This window comes from Phycodurus eques, chromosome 10, assembly GCF_024500275.1.
Source record: "Phycodurus eques isolate BA_2022a chromosome 10, UOR_Pequ_1.1, whole genome shotgun sequence".
NCBI classification, from domain to species: Eukaryota; Metazoa; Chordata; class Actinopteri; order Syngnathiformes; family Syngnathidae; genus Phycodurus; species Phycodurus eques.
The window spans coordinates 20,453,658-20,470,384 of record NC_084534.1 but is presented as its reverse complement, the minus strand read 5'-3'; the positions used below and the strand labels follow the sequence as shown (position 1 = coordinate 20,470,384).

Genomic DNA, 16,727 nt, shown 5'->3' with positions numbered 1-16,727 from the left:
TACCAGTACGACGTCGTTCTTGCGGTCATTGTGAACCGTCACTGATTGGTGCAAGTGCACCTGTAACAACATCTCTGATTGGCGGTGAGCAGCGCTTTTTCATTGGCTGACGCGTACCTTCTTTTTTTTTTTTTTTTTTTTTTCGGAGTGGCTCCAGCGTCTTCGGGTAACCATGGCGACGAATGTCGCGTGGCGAGCTCCACGGATGTTATGAGCTTGTTACTTTACGTCTAGGCCCTAACGTCAATGTGAAAATTTCTAGATATTATTTGATCAGCTAGCTTTCTCTCTGCTCAGGTGCCAGGCGTGGGGAAATGTTTAAACACAATTATCAGGTAAACGTACTCTACTTTTTAAAAGCAGTTGTTGTATAGCCTCCTGGAGTTCCGGCTAGCTAGCTAGCACAATTGATTGCAAGATAATTGTTGAGTACAAGTTGCTTGTTTTGCAGGGTGGAGCTGGGGTGGAGGTGTTCAGCGGACAAGGCAAAGATCCCGTGGCCAAGTGGAAACTTTGTGGAGGCCAGTCTGCCATACGTAAAGTGAGAGAACATATGTTTGTCTAAACAGGTTCAATATTGATTTAGCCAAGTATAACTAAATGAGAGATAACTGACAAACATATCCTAAAGGTGTCCTTGAAGTCATTATTGGAGATGCATTATCGCAAAGTAACACTCAGCTATCGAATTATACACTGTAGAGGACCCAGAACGTCACCACCATGAACTCATCTTACATCTCTTTACAGGAGTTTGATAAAGAAGTAAAAGGATTTGTTTACTGTCTGGAAGGTAGCAGCAAGAGTGTGAAGATGCAAATGCCGGAGAATGGGAAAATGTCATGTAAGTTGACAATAACAACATGTACCAGAAAGGTAGGAGTTAAACCCAAATTTTCTGGCAAAACATGGCTAAAAAAATCTGACAAAATGTGGTGTGCAAATCATTATCAACTGTGACGCAATGTAATTACAGCCAGAAATGAGCAAACTGAAGTGTGTGTTTCCCTTTTATCTGGCTTTTTTTGTGGCGCCACCACAGAAGGGAACCAGTGACGGACGGCAAAGAGGGAATGTGTAATGATAACCATAGAACCGAAAAAAGGACCTTGGTGTGATGTAGGAACGGGTCTGGCTGCTCAGTAAAATATGAGCTCTACAACTGATTAAATGTCAATCGTATTCATGCATTAAGTTTGCATTACCTCTATTGCACACGACACACTACTTAATTCCAGTAATACCTATAAAACGTCACTAGGTGACAGAGTAACTGTTTCTGCTCCATTCCATCTGTCAGGTGTCTCTAAAAGGTATGTTAGTTTTACGAATAGTAGTCATGGCAACACAGTGAGCTAGTGGTTGGCACAGTTGCCTCACAGTTTTGAGGTTCAGAGTTGAATCTTGGTTCCCTTCCTGCGTGGAGTTTGCATATTTTCGCTGTGCTTGTGTGGGGTTTCTCCCACATTCCCAAAGCACACATGTTGGAATAATTGAAGACCATTTGGTTTTGGTTATTGTCAATGTTTGTTTTTCTTTATGTCCCCTGCGATTGGCTGCCTACCCCGCCTCTCGCCCATATTAAACTGGGATAGGCTTAGGAAAAGGAGGAACGCAATAACAAATTGATGGATGAAATAACGCTTTAATGAACATGACTGTACATAATGTATATACTGTATATATTATATAATAATGTTATTAGAAAGTTGACAATCCCCTCAACGGAGTGAGTTCAACTTAGGAGGTTCCACTATATGATTTTTCTTGTTACTTTAATTCCATGTTGCTAGTATCTTCATACTTTCTTCTGTTATTTTATTTCTTAGTGGGACTTCTGCAAAGATTCTTGGCCCTTCAAGTGAATATTCCTCAAGGCAAAGACTTTTCTATGGAGCTTGTGTAAGTTTTTTTTTTTTTTTTTCTACTTAACATTCTTGACAATTACTCCATGCATCCATTCATCCAGGGTTCAACCGGGAGAGACTGTGATTTTCAATATTATTTTTGTATACCTCTTGTTATATATTACACAGTCAATTAAACCCCCTGAAATCTGTGATTGTAACAATATTGTAGTCATACAGTTAATTGCAACGAAGTGCAGGTTATTTCCTAATTGGGTATTCTGGTTTTTAAGCACAGAACTACCAGTCAAATTTTATGTTTCCACAAACTGTTTGCTGTCGGTAAGCACAATACTTTATTACCAATAATAGCATATTGGGTTTGTTGTTTGTTTATTCAGTGAAAGTAAACTAGCAATACAGGAAAACACTTCATGAATAAGCTCATATTTTTAGACTGAGGTGAAATGTTCTTGTTCGTGTGCGTGCGTGCCTGTGTGATTGCGTGATGTTTACGCGCCTGTGTGGGTGTTGGTGTGTGTTTGCCGCTGATTTCACAGAACTGACAACTGCCTCTATGGTCACAGCATTATATATTGCACCACTGTCTGGTAATTCACAACATGCCCCGTTCATCTGCCACAGAATAACTGATGTTGGCCACCTGAAACGACGACTCTACTTATCGACCGTGCATAAAGAGTTGTCTGCCACACTCTGGCATGCAAAACTACCTCTGGCAGGGTTGAAACGCAATATTGTGAGTATCTGACTCGTCCAAGAAATGCTGTCATTATTTTTAGGTGACCTCTGTGCCCTTTACCATACAAAATCCTTTTGCTTTTGTCTCAGTGGACCACGTTGTTTGTCGATCTTGTGTCCTTCACCGGAGAGTCGTTCAAGGCCGCCGGATTTTTGTCCCTGGATGGCATCACCTTGTTTGCCAGCTGTAAAGTGCGGAGAATCTTCACTGTGAAAACGGAGCCAACTTTAATGACAAGTGATGGTAAATACCAACAACTACACACTTGGGATCAATTTCAAAATTTATTTAGTTACATGCTGTTCATCCTAACCTCCTACCCGTTACTTTCGCGCTGTACAGTGGATACTCCGAAGACAAACAAAATATTGTTCCCTGACGCTGGTTGACTTCTAAGTTCTAATTACAAAACATGGAAATAACATGAAGGAAATTAATTTGTTGTAGTGGCAAACTGTCGCCATCATAAAGCCTTTATTAAATTTACAGGTATTTTTTTAATTAACATTAAATGTTCATAATTATCATACATGCATAAAGAGAAGTTAAACACTGCATAATAAACACGAAATGTCTTGTAAACCAAGAATATTTCTGTGAAAAAAAACTGCCTTTTTTTTTTTTTTTTTTTTTTTTTTTTTTTTTGTCCTGTTCGGCTGTTAGGTCAAGCAGAAAGGAGGATCTGTATCCCTTTTATGCTGGAACAGTTTTACTGTGTCACAGTGGACTTTTTAAGATGTCTGGTTTCTTAGTATTTTGGTGGATATTTATTGAGAATCAAAGTCCATCCATCCATTTTCAACACCGCTTATCCTGCTTAGGGTCGCAGGGCGCCGGAGCCTATCCCAGCTGACTTCGGGCGAAAGGTGGACTACACCCTGAACTGGTTGCCAGTCAGTCGCAGGGCATATAGAGAAAGCACTAGTTGTAAACAAGATGAGGAAAGTAAATCATTATGAACCTAGAACAATGACAAAGAAAAAGTATGGATGGTGTCTGTTGTCATGCCATCTACTTGGTAATATCCAATTTTGTTTGTAATTGATGTCTAACCAATTGTTTTGTTCAATCTGTACTGAGCAACCAGGGGATTTCCAATGTCATAGCGAGTTCCGTTTCATGTTCAATCGTATTACACTTTTCCTGTTTGCCATCACAAAAAAACACAATTGTGATGTTAAACCTGGAGATGCTCACTGAGCTGAGGTTTCACAAGATTTGCTGATACATCACGTGGCCTCATGCGCAATCGAGTTTTGTTTGACTTTTGGAACGTATACACCAGAAAATGTTATTCAAACCTTTAAGGGATTTTGTGTTATTTTTTTGTATTCGCGGTGTCGTACCTTTCATTTATTTTGGCGTCGTATTCTGCTTTGAATCTAGATATGTTTCTCAGTGGGGCCAGTGTTATGGATCAGATCCCACGCAGCTGCCAGTTTCCACCAAACGTTTGCCACGAGTGTCTGGTTCTGAACATGGCAGTCTTGCAGAAGGCCGATTTGAGGACAACTCATGCAAGCGTCGATTGTGGTAAGCTCTTATGGTCTGATTCGGTTGCTCTTCTTAAGATGTTTTGTCGTCGACTCTAATGACCTGAAAGTCGAGTCAAAGTCGATTAATCAATGACATTGATTATCCATCCATCCATTTTCTGAGCCGCTTCTCCTCACCAGGGTCGCGAGCATGCTAGAGCCTACCCCAGCTATCATCGGGCAGGAGGCGGGGTACACCCTGAACTGGTTGCCAGCCAATCGCAGGGCACATACAAACAAACAACCATCCACACTCACATTCACACCTACGGGCAATTTAGAGTTGTCAATTAACCTACCGTGCATGTTTTTGGGATGTGTGAGGAAACCGGAGTGCCCGGAGAAAACCCGCAGGCACGGGGAGAACATGCAAACTCCACACAGGCGGGGCCGGGGATTGAACCCCGGTCCTCAGAACAGTGAGGCAGACGCTCTAACCAGTTGGTCACCGTGCCACACATTGATCTTTTTTTTTTTTTTTAGCACATTACAGTGGTACAGTACAGCAGTCTTTTTTGCACCATGGAGCGGATTCACCAAAAGACATTTTGATGGACTGGCGTTAATAAAAAAAACAAAAACAATACAAATCACCATTATGCTGAATGTATGTGTAGTAATTGGGGGGAGTCACATTGATTCACGTAGCTTCTTTGATGAATAAAATAAAGCACACAGTTGTTGACGTAACATTTTGGCAATGAAGATGGTGCTTCACTTTTGCACCACTGCAATCTTTCCTCGCCACCAGTCCTGCAGAATATTATTAGACTAGCGGCAATCGGAATAGCCGAAACTAGCAAGGCTAACCACTGTCATCCATCCATCTTCTTGTCATACTCTCTGACCCACGGCGACATATTAAGACTGCTTTGCCTTGTTGGCCGGACATTTCATCTCTCCACAGAGCATTATCTTCTGGCACGGCAACAGACGGGTGAGTCGAAAGTCCTCTGTAAATTGGCCACTTTGTAGAGCAGAAGCAAACTTTAAACGTCGTTGCGGTAAAGTCGACTAATCGGTTCAACCCCTAATGAAATCAATGCAAAGTCAAACAATCCATAAATGTAACAGAATGAGTAAAAACCTCACCTCAGATGTGAGCCTGCCTGTAGTTGATTGTAAAAATTGTGCGATATCTAAAATGCCAAATAGTGAGGTGTGTAGGCATGGCAACTTGCCCTTACAACTAGCCGTACCACGTTTAATGACACACGGACTAGAGGGGAAAGGAAGGAGCTCCTCCACTTCTCCCTTGATCAGGCATCAGTTAGGATGGAAGGATAGTACACAGGGCCAAGCCAGTTGTTACGGCAACCACAGGATGATAATGCGCCTCAAGATTACTTTAGTAATCAAACTTTGCTTTGTTGCTGTGCCTTTTAAGTATCAAATAAGAGAATGTCCTAAGAAAGGTGAGAGCAAAATTTTACTTAACATATTCCCTCATGATGGCTGGAGGTATTTCTTAACCTAGAACAGAACAGAAAGTACGAGCTAGCTAACTAACTAGGGGTATGGCGTTAAGGAGCATATACGTGGTGATGGCTTTTATATACAAATGTTTATAATTCTTAGTATTATTCATCAATGTAGGGGATTTGAAGTCACCCTGGCAATGGCTGAACTGCTATTCTTCCTCAGTGCAGGTCTTATTTTAAATACTTTATAACAATCATAATAATTTAAAAAAATGCCCTTAATGCCCTTTTCAGGACAGTCAACGATGCTTTTACATTTCCACGAAATATTTTTGCTTGTAAATAAGACTTATAGAGAAGTGTTTCCAGATCAAGTGCACTTCGTTTTCCTACAGTTAAATGGGCGCATCATTTGTTCTTCCATTTGCACTGAGTCACTTGTACTTTATTTCCTCCTCATATACAAAGACACGCACCAGTAATCCAGTCCTGCAGCCTCTGTGGCCTCTTTTATCGGCACATATTTATTTGTTCTGACAGCCGTTTCAGACGTGTTGACTCAAGCGGCGGTGCCCGCAAAAGACAGCAGCGACCACCTCCAAGAATGAGCTTATCGTGATTAGCATCATTAGCATTACGTTCCCTCATCACAATTAAAAGGATTGCTATTAAAGAAGACATCCAGTTAAACGGCGACAGCTTTGCATGCTTGCCTCAGTGCCTTGTCAAGAACTGTTAGGTATGAAGTCACAATAAACAACCCAAACATCTCAATCCTACTCAAAATACATTTGATTCAAGGTCGCAGATTGTTTTTATTTACACCTCCAGGATTTAGTCATCTGTCATTGCAAGTTTATGTTTCCCACATTCTTTCATAAGTTATTGCAAACTGCTGCTTCACCACGTCTGTTAGTATCACTGTGCCTTTTTCGAAATCGCTACACAAAGTTTTTACAATTGTTAGAAGACTGAAACATGCCGCCAAAGTAAATGAATCGTGTGTAGATGCCGATGCTCCTATGTTGTCAATATGATGCCAACTTGAACTGTTCTTTATTCCTAGAATCAAATAGACTCTTCTGAATCCCACATGATACAAGGCTGGGAAATTGCCACTGACAGCTTTTTTTTTTTATTTTTAGAATTTTTGTCAATGCCTTTCACAGCGCAACCAGATTAATCGTACAACTCCAAATGTTATCATCATTGAGCATCATCATTTTGGGCATTAAATGAAGTGCTTATTATTTGCAGCCCAACTTTAAGCCTGAACACGCTAAATGTTAGCTGTTGAAGATCGATAGCCTTCAATAAGTAATGTGACTGTCTGTGAAGGACCTGACCAGCATCCTGCTGCCAGATCAGCCACTTCTCACAGAAGCAAGCTCCAGGCAGCTCCACGCACAGCCTCAGGCTCGAGAGCCGCAGCACCAGCAACACATGCTGGAAGAAAAGGCGGCCCAGCCACAAATGGGTTGGAAAAAGGAGAACCCTGTAACGAAAAAACGGTAATAACACAAATTTCATCATAGCACATTCTTGTTGATGATATAGGCGATCATGCCTTGTATAACTGTAATTATTTTTGTCTTTGCAATACGTCCCACAGGCATACTTAAATCCGACATTTCAGCAATTTAATGCACTCATTGGAGATGCAGAACCATCACACCATCATCAAGAGGGTAATGATTAGTTTCGCTCTCTGGTTTAGCATTTATATCGTATGTACATCACACTGTTTTATATCACCTTGATGCGTACAGGTAAGCAGTTCAAATGAAAGTTGGGTTCTACAATTATGGATGTAATAAAAGAGCTGTATAAACAGTTTTCTGCCTTTACAAATATTATAATGCAGTTTTGACAGTTTTCTCTGTCAGAGAGGTGTCAAACGAAACACTGAATGCATTTTTTTTCACAATATATGAGTTCCCAAGTGTCTTAAGAACATGTTTGCAACACGCTTCCGTTAAAATACTGTAAGAATTAATAAATATACACGTATATACACAGTATATTTCGTGTCTTGGTGAAATGAGCTCGTTTAAGGCTCAGATTTGTCTCATGTGGTGAGCCAAGGCCCTCATTCTGCCCAACATACTGCTGGGTCAATGATGAGCCCAGCTTTCTTTTGAATGACAACCAGTGAGCGAAAACTCGCTGGCTCCTGCAGGCTATTGGCCGTCTTCTCTTCCGCCTCTCCAGGCATTGAGTGTTTGTTAATTTTACACTTGATGGGTGGACAGCACTCCAGAGACCCAATTATTTGTATACAAAATTAAAAAGTCAAGTTTCCGTGATACTGTACAGTATGTTCCCTTTAAACATATGTATGTTATTCTGGTTGTAATTGCAGTGGTGTCGAACTGCACTGCAGCATACCGAGACGTGATTCTAATATTTAGCCTCTCAGATGTGGCATTCCAAAAAAAAAAAAAAAAAAAAAAAAAAAACATCAATATTAAATTTCAGAGTGATCCTACACCCTTCAAGGCTCAAATCTTGGTCCTCCTGTGTGGAGTTTGCATGTTCTCCCCCTGCTTGTGTGGGATTTCTCTGGATAGTTGGGCTTCTTCTTCAAAAAACATTAGTCAAAGACAACAGTTTGTCCACAGGTGTGAAATGTGAGTGTGAATGGTTGTTTGTCTATATCTGCCCTGCTATTGTCTGGTGACAAGTCTAGCACGTGGCCTCTCGCCCAAAGTCAGCTAGGATGGGCTCCAGCTCACCTGTGAACCTAATTAGGACAAGTGGTATAGAAAATTGATGGATGGATGAACTTCATATAATATCTCTTCAATTTTTAAAGAATATTATTTGTAATAATCCTGCTATTCTGTAACCTCATAATGATGCTTACAGGGTGCCTTTTAAAAATACACCTTACCAACATTACCAGATAAATTTCATTGATATCACTCTCATATGAAATCCCATTACCTTGTGCAAGTGTACCTAATGGTTTGGCCACTGTCATTTGAACAGAAATCTCACTTGGGTCAATGTAAAGTAGAATCAGTAAAACTCCTAATAAAGCTTTTGCTGTGAATTAATATAAAACCCTCTGTTCCTGTAATTCCTTTATTAATGGTTTATTTCACGGTTTCACGGTCTGCCGCCCCATATTGCACCCAGGAGCACCCTCTAGCTTGCAGCCACATCCTCCAAGAGGCAAAGTGCTCAACAAGCAAGCATCCGAGAGGAGAATGTTACGCGTCCCAAGAACAACACCAGAGAGGCTTGAAGGGCTGCTGGGTACGCTGCAAAGACTAGAATGCATGTGTAAAAAGGACAAAACCATTTGAGCTTTAAAATTATGTGTTCTTTTGCCCAAGAAGAGCATGCTCGTGTTGGCCACAGCAGGAGAAATGAGACCAGAGAGAAAATCCCTCCATCAAGTGGACTGGAGAGCAGACAAGAACCTTTGACCCCAAAAGAAACGACAGAGGTCCTAAAAGCAGGTGAGGTTCACATCTGCTGGGAATGCTGAAGCAGCATGATGGCACTTTCGGGCAGAATAATGACCACTTTTCCTCTAATTATTCAAAAGATATGTTGAGTGAGCTGTCTCTGGCATAGCAATGAATCCAGGCTGCTCTTATTTTTTTTTTAAATTTCAGTTTGCTTCAAAATGTTGCCGCAATTGTAATGAGACTCATTCTAGGTTGCATACATCACTGCTTTTCTTCCAACTTTTTAAATTTTGCATCACCCACGTCGAAGCCCTTTGCTGTGGATTTTTCAGCTGAGCTATTCCTAGTCTTCTGTCACACGCACACAACAAAAAGAAGTGTGTTGAGAAGGTCATTGTGCGAACACTGAGGGAGACAAACATTCTCACTCATGTTGTTCTCCAAAATAAAAATGCTTATTGTATCGCATCGGATTCAAACACAGTCACACAGCAAAATGTGACGCACATTAGGAAAAGGTAAATTCTACTTTTTCTTGGTTCAAACATATAATAACATATACATAACGTGATATAACACATACCATTATAACACAAATAACACATAACATATATATATATAAACATATAGATATACAGTGTAGCTATATACCGGTATAGCAGAAGGTACAATAAACCTTCGTTAGTTCGTATCCCTGTGTTGCCATTCATACATTACTCATAGCGAGGACGCTAGGCTTTGTGTTCAATTGAACAGGAGATTTCACAATGAGTAAATCAGTTTGTGTGTAAATCGAGACATCATTATTTCATCACCGTTATTTCAGTATTCACACGTTTTGTTACATATTGTCTTTGTTGATGTGCCGTGAGATTTTTCTAAAGTGAAATGGGTGCCTTGGCTAAATAAAGGTTGGGAAACATTGGTCTAGTGGTTAGCACTGAGGTTTGGGGTTCAAATCTCAGTTGTGGCCTTACAGTAATACTGTACATATAAAATGTCACTAGCTGATTGTCACTCTCCTGTCCTGTTACCTCAAAGGATGAGTAGTTTTATTTTATTATCATAAATAGTGATCAGGGCTAGGTCCATCAGTGTTTATCACATTTCTAATTTCTGAGGTTTGGGGTTCGAATCCATGGTCTGGCCTTCCTGTGTGGAGTATGGATGTTCCAGCTATGCTTGTGTGGGTTTTCTCCAGATACTCCCACATTCCAAAAACATGCAGGTTAAGTTTATTGAAGACTCTAAATTGCCCAGATGTGTGAATGTGAGTGAAAGGTTGTCCTTTTCTTTATTCAGTACATTTCATTATTCATATATATTTGGGAACCACCATTTCTAGTCTATAGATGTTCTTCTTTGAACTGCAAGTTCTTTTGGCCAGCCGTGCTCACAGTAGTTAGTTCATTAATGGTAATGTGGCACGTTAAATAAAAGTCAGAGTGACATCTCCCGGGTCCAGGGATTGCCACACAGTGGGCAATTAGAGGAAGCGATTATACTGACGAGAGGTTGAAACGTGCTTGCTCATTCATATCGAGAGGTGCCCCCATGTTTGAGCTCAGGCCCGCTGTGGAGTTTGAGAGCTCACCGTCTCTCATGTGCTCACATGAATGCTTGCAGCTTTTTTCTTAAGGCTGGACTTAATGAAATAATACACTCCCATTTTTCTCAGTCGATCTAGCGACTTATTGAAGACTGTTCTAATAGATTGAATCCTCTGTTCTATACCTTGGGAGTCTTATAACATTACTATACGCTCTTCAAATTTTCTAATGTTAAGTTTTAAGTATTTTGATTTTCTCCCTCGTTTCATAATCTTTTATCCCAGACGAAGGCAGTTTGAATTCGAGTTCCATAATTCCGCCACCCACACCAGCAGAGCCTATCCCTGGCTCGACCCGGCCGGCTTCCTCTCCTGACCTGCATGTCCGGAGCCGCTGGGAGAGTAATGATGAGGAGCCCGAGCTGCGGCGCACTCTGCGGGAGGAGGTGTTCACTTTCGCGTCCCCGCCCCACTCACCCAAAAGAGGCCAATGCCGGGGTGAGCAGAAGATGGAGATGAGAGGCCATCAGGTTCAAAGCCCAAATGGGACACGCAGTGAGGCCCAGCCCGAAGATGATTTCAATGGCAGTGAAAGCGATGAGGTACACTCACTCTGGGGGGACGAAGGCACTCTCTTCAGTTAGGATACATTTCTCACAATTGCTTTGACCTAAATGACCAGCTGCCTTGCGCTGCATGGTTTGTAACATTGCGTTAGTATTTTCGTGGCATAACAATGTGGAGATGAACGTCCAAAGTCAAACACAATCCCTTCCGTGATGCTGGCTGACTCCCTAATTCTAATTTCAAAACTATTTGTCTCATAGGAAGCAATATAAAAGGCAAACATGGTGGTGTAGAGGTTACCATGTCTGCTTCACAGTTCTGAGGTTCAGGCTTCCAATCTTGGTTCCTGTGTGGAGTTAGCATGTTCTCCCCGTGCTTGTGTAGGTTTCTCCGGGTACTCCAGCCGAATTTAAAAAACAGGCATGTTAGGTAAATTGAAAACTAAATTGCCCATAGGTGTGATCGCCAGTGTGAATGGTTGTTTGTCAATATGTGCACTGCGATTGGCTGGCAACAAGTCCAGGGTGTGTACCTTTTCACACCACACTTGCTCAGTGGGAAAGGTCCTCATGGCAGCGCGCAAGGACGACGGCACCCCCCATCCTCATATTTGGAAGTGCTGACGTGGCAGCCTAAAAGGAAGTTGGGAGTTTTTCCTTGCTTTTAGACAAGTAGGGTCAAAGAATTCCCTGGTTTTGCTTACTTTAAGGAAGAGGAAATCATCAGCAGCAAAAAAAAAAAAAAAGGGAATCCATTCTAATTTCTAATTTCACGGCAGGATCTTGGAGTTCAAGATCGTTCGTGAGCTACAGTACCATGAAGAGCACTTCGAGATATATTTCAGCTGAGCAGAGAGTAGTTTGAAAGCCTCCTGCAGATGTCTCGTTATATCATTTTTCTGTTGTCTCAAAGTTCAGGATAGTGGATCACCGCATTTTTTTATTACTTCTTCCATTTCCCCTTGCTGTTCACAGTACAAGTCCGCCAAAATAGCACTAAGATATTACTTCGCCAGTCCCTCTCAAATTTGGAAGCGCTTTCTGATGTCACCGCGACGCCACTCTCAAATAGAACATTTTTCTGTTCAAGGGCATGTCACACATATTCCCTCACCGTTGGTGTCCACCAACGGGTGCGGGGATTGCCGCCACGACAGGCACTAACCACCTTACGGCCACAGCTCCGGTCTCCCGACTCAGCAATGGAGGCGCGGAACATGGTCCACTCTGACTCGATGTCCCCCACCTCCCCCGAAACATGAGCAAAGAAGGAGTTGAAACTCCTTCTGACAGGGGATTCTGCCAGAGGTTCCCAGCAGACCCTCACAATTTGTTTGGGCCTGCCACGTCGGACCAGCATCTTCCCCCACCATCGGAGCCAACTCACCACCAGGTGGTGATCAGTTGACAGCTCTGCCCCTATCTTCACCCGAGTGTCCAAGACATGCAGCCGCAAGTCCGATGACACGACCAAAAATTCGATCATCGAACTGCGACCTAGGGTGTCCTGGTGCCTAGTGCACGTATGGACATTATTATTATTATGTTATGCTTGAACATGGTGTTCAAAGTACTCATTCTTTGACGATGCCCACTGACACATGTTGGAGGGGTAATAGGAAGGTATTTTCGGAGAGATCATCTAGTGGTCGTAGGTATTGCCGAATTGTATGCTGAGAGTGTTGTGTGACTGTCCGCTGCATTATGAACATTATGAATGTTGTGATGTCTTGGTCGGTATGGACTTTTTATAGAAATGTATTTTCAACATTGTGGTTATGAAATCACATTACAAAATAAAACATTTTATACAGTAAATTGGGCTGTTTGTTGGCAAGCTTCTCTGGTCTTTTTCATGTAAGCCATTGTGTGTGCTATTTACATTTGTAAAGTGATATTTTTTTTTAATGTAACTGATGTTTACTGAATTGTATTGCTTATATTTTACTAAGTGGACCCGTAACTATTTTGCATTAAGTTCCCTTTCTAATAAGTTCTGTAGTTATTATCATCACTGGTATTCTTTCATATTAACAACAACTGAAGTCTCACATGATTTGCCGGAGTCTTGCGCAACATCACACATGATGATGGTTAGAGGTTTTGTTTGACTTTTGAGGCATAGGTTTCCAGAAAAGTTTTGGTTGAACTCCAAATTCTCCCACTTTTGGGGCATTCCGCTTTGGAGGTTACACTGTAATACGGCAGTTCAATGTGAAATGACATCTCCCGCAGCACACACAGTTAGGTGTCAGTGTCACGATGCACATTGCCTCTCGGAGTGCTGTTTCACACTGCACGTTTCACAGTGGGGAATATACTTAAACTTAAAATGTCGATGGGGTTATTTTAATCAGATAATGTATTAATGGTTCCCAAATTTATCGAGTAATTTTCTTTATGCTGAGCAGGGAAATTAAACTGCGTTGAGTTTTAAGCCCACTGCCTTCAAAGAAATGCTAATTGCTTTTACTTATTCAAAACTCTATAATAAGTCTATAAGTAATTCCAATTTAATGGGAAATGATTTCCAACTGGCTTACAGTCATTATACATTGTAGGGTGTAAAAGCAAATGAACAATGTTTTACCTTCCCTCTATGTCGCTTGCACACATAGCTCCATATTCAGTGGCGCCTTTCAAACTAAACATTGAACAAGGATGGCTTGTTTTAAGGGTTTGTGTGGCAGTTAGCAGCAATAGCCCAACTACTTTGTGGAGGGGTGGGTTACATTTGGAAATATTGCAAGGCGTTTAGGATCTTACCATTTATTTTTTTAAGTGCTTTAATCTTGAAGGAAATTGGTATTTAAGAAGGTATACAGTTAGTTTGGTGGCACTAAACCAAATTGGGTTGTCCAGCCATGGCAACGCTGACTGGGAGCCACTCTCGTGTGTTTTTGTGTTTTTAATAAACTAAAGCCTACATGTCTGCAAATCATTAACTGTGCCAAACTCAAGGATATATACCAGCATAAATCATCAAAACCTTGTCCATTGGCTTCTAATATAGACTTTCCGTAAGGAAAGCGAAACATTAATTCACTGGCCACAACATTAGCTTTCACTATTTGGCAAGCAAGTACCACATGTGTGATGAGGGCTCGGTCTAGTGGTATGCAAAAGAATCACTCAGTACAGTTCAGTTGTATTTAACTTGTTAATATCATACATTTACATTTAATCGTTAATAATACAAACTCTTTGTTTTTAAACGTATTTAAATAAAATGTTTATTTAGGTCCAAAACATTTTATTTAAATTATTCAAGCTCATTTTTTTTTCAACAATATGTGTACTGTTGTGTTGTGCAGTGCACACCACTGCAAAAGACAACCAGAGAACTACTACATATCAAATTAATACCACAAAAAGTGGATTGCATTAGATTGTACTTAATTAGGTGCCCAGTGTGTGTAATGGTGGCAGTACAGTATTTCTAATAACGGGTGGCAGCTCTGGTTCAAAAACCTTGTTCATGTCCTAGAATAACATACAGGGTTGTGAAACAAGTTTGCAACACATGACTTAATCATTGCGATGCTAAGAGCTTTTCTTGTTATTGAGCTGCCAACATGGTAGGGAAAGCACACACGATTTATCTGACACACGTTGGCTTGATTTAGATTTTCAGTCATTTCTGACAGCTTGCTTATTTCTTCACTCATCTTTCAAGGTGTTGCATCAGGTTCATGCAATTCTTTTGAGCCATTTGTTCTTAAACACAGAGAAATATTAAAAGCACTGAACATTTTGCCTGTTATCTAGATAGGTATACAGTGGTCCTAGATAAACTGTGATTTCACTGCAAAGCAATTGTGGAAAAGAAGAAAAAAGCAGAACAGTATTGTATATTAACGTGCCTTCAACATAGTAACAGACTGCAAAGCAATATGGTCACAATAATACTCATTAATAGTTGTTTACTGGCTTGCACTTGAAATAGAATGATGAAGGATCGAAAGAAGGAGAAAGCAAATAACATATGGCGCTGATAAGCTTAAGCCTCAAAGGGGTTATTATAACCTTTCACCCCAGAATAAAGCTCCCTGCAAATGGAGCCAGCCGAGAGAAGAAATGGAGACGAGACAAGACAGACTATGTGTGCTCAGGGAGCTTTGTGTTTGTTTCAGGAGAAGTAACGACCGCATTTAACGACTTTACGTCTCTAGATTTGCTACTTGCGATTCTCACTTTTTTACTCAAAACTGACACAAACTAGTCTGGAGGGATCCTGCTTATTAGTGTATTCGTAGCATTTCAGTGGAAGGCCCCATCTGTCAACAGTACGGCACCATTATGCTTAATGTATTTGTCAATGTGAGAAACCGTATATACTCAAGTAATAAGTTCCTCACTGATCTCAGCACTTTTGCAGAATAATCACTTGTGCCTTCTTCTCTTAACTATGTGCGGTATTATTCTCACATACACTAACCGGCCACACCATTATGACCACTTGCACCATTTAATGAGCTCCAGTATCCAAAATCTGTATCAGTAATTGTGCTTTCACGAAATGGTAATGCTCAGTTTTTATACATATTCAGCGAGGTAGTAACTGAGCAATCTATTTATTATACTGGTTTATTTTGCTGTGGTGTACAATCGCACTGCATCATACTGAGCGCTTTCGTCATTATTTCGGTTACCTTATTTGGCTATATGACAGAATCAAAATATTCGACGCATCTCTCAGTATGATGCAATGCAATACATGCACACCACTGCAAACCACCCTTAAACAAACATTAAATGATTACCTCTTTGGCAGTGTCAGTCAAAACAGTAGCATCATTTGCCTTGGAGTATTTTTGAAACAGTCCTTGTGTTGGTTCTCATTATACTGTAAAAGTGTTGATCATGTTGTGATTGGTTAGTCTTTGCGATTTTCTACAGTTTAACAGTTGAAATCTGCACTTAGCTCTATGTTGCTGGGAGGTTGTAATTTGTTTACTGAAAGTCAGTTTATACGTGCCATTGTGAATCAGCCGTGTCTCTGTAGTATGTCATAACACATTTCTATGGATATGACTCATCAACACCGAATCTCGGTTTTTAATTATCATCATTTGTACAGCACAACCTTTAGAAAATTAAATATAAACACGCCCTCTGTGATGGTTAAAAGGAAATGTGCTTTGATGGAACTCATTGCAATGTAGGCAATCAGTACAATCTTGCTTAGTACAGTAAGTTTGCTAATTGCTAATAAAAGAAGGACTGAATCTACACTGTACATCCAGTTGTCTTAATGAGAAAAGACTCACCTGAGGCGCAACCAGAAGTCCACCATATCCTGTAATGGATTGTGGTTGACATCAGTGTTGTTATGTGTTGTATTATGGCACATACATTTGTGTTTGAATAGCCGTGAACTTTTTTTTCCCCTTGGCCCAGCCTACAGCTGCATAGTTAATTTAGTTTTACCCCACTGTGGTAAATACAAATCAACATCAGTCAACGCAAATTTGTTGCGTGACAAAGAAATGTTTTTACAATCTAAAACAATGTATTATATACCTCACAGTGCTACAAAACCAGTCGGTGTTGTGCCCAAAGTCAGCTATGATATGCACCAGCTCACCAGTGACCTCAAACACGACAAACTGTAGAACATGGATGGA

At 40.8% G+C, this 16,727-nt stretch overlaps 1 protein-coding gene across 1 annotated transcript in view; it reads left to right on the top strand.

Annotated features, from left to right (window-relative positions):
- The first annotated feature begins 205 nt into the window (after positions 1-205).
- cfap20dc (CFAP20 domain containing) overlaps positions 206-16,727 on the top strand; it is a 32,039-nt gene continuing 15,517 nt past the window's right edge. The window contains exons 1-12 of the mRNA XM_061688343.1: positions 206-335; positions 452-541; positions 751-844; positions 1,830-1,902; positions 2,493-2,607; positions 2,700-2,853; positions 3,997-4,143; positions 6,905-7,077; positions 7,179-7,254; positions 8,708-8,827; positions 8,911-9,033; positions 10,820-11,136. Of these exons, the coding sequence (XP_061544327.1) occupies positions 315-335; positions 452-541; positions 751-844; positions 1,830-1,902; positions 2,493-2,607; positions 2,700-2,853; positions 3,997-4,143; positions 6,905-7,077; positions 7,179-7,254; positions 8,708-8,827; positions 8,911-9,033; positions 10,820-11,136 (1,503 nt within the window). The 5' untranslated portion in view covers positions 206-314. The remainder of the gene's footprint in view (positions 336-451; positions 542-750; positions 845-1,829; positions 1,903-2,492; positions 2,608-2,699; positions 2,854-3,996; positions 4,144-6,904; positions 7,078-7,178; positions 7,255-8,707; positions 8,828-8,910; positions 9,034-10,819; positions 11,137-16,727) is intronic.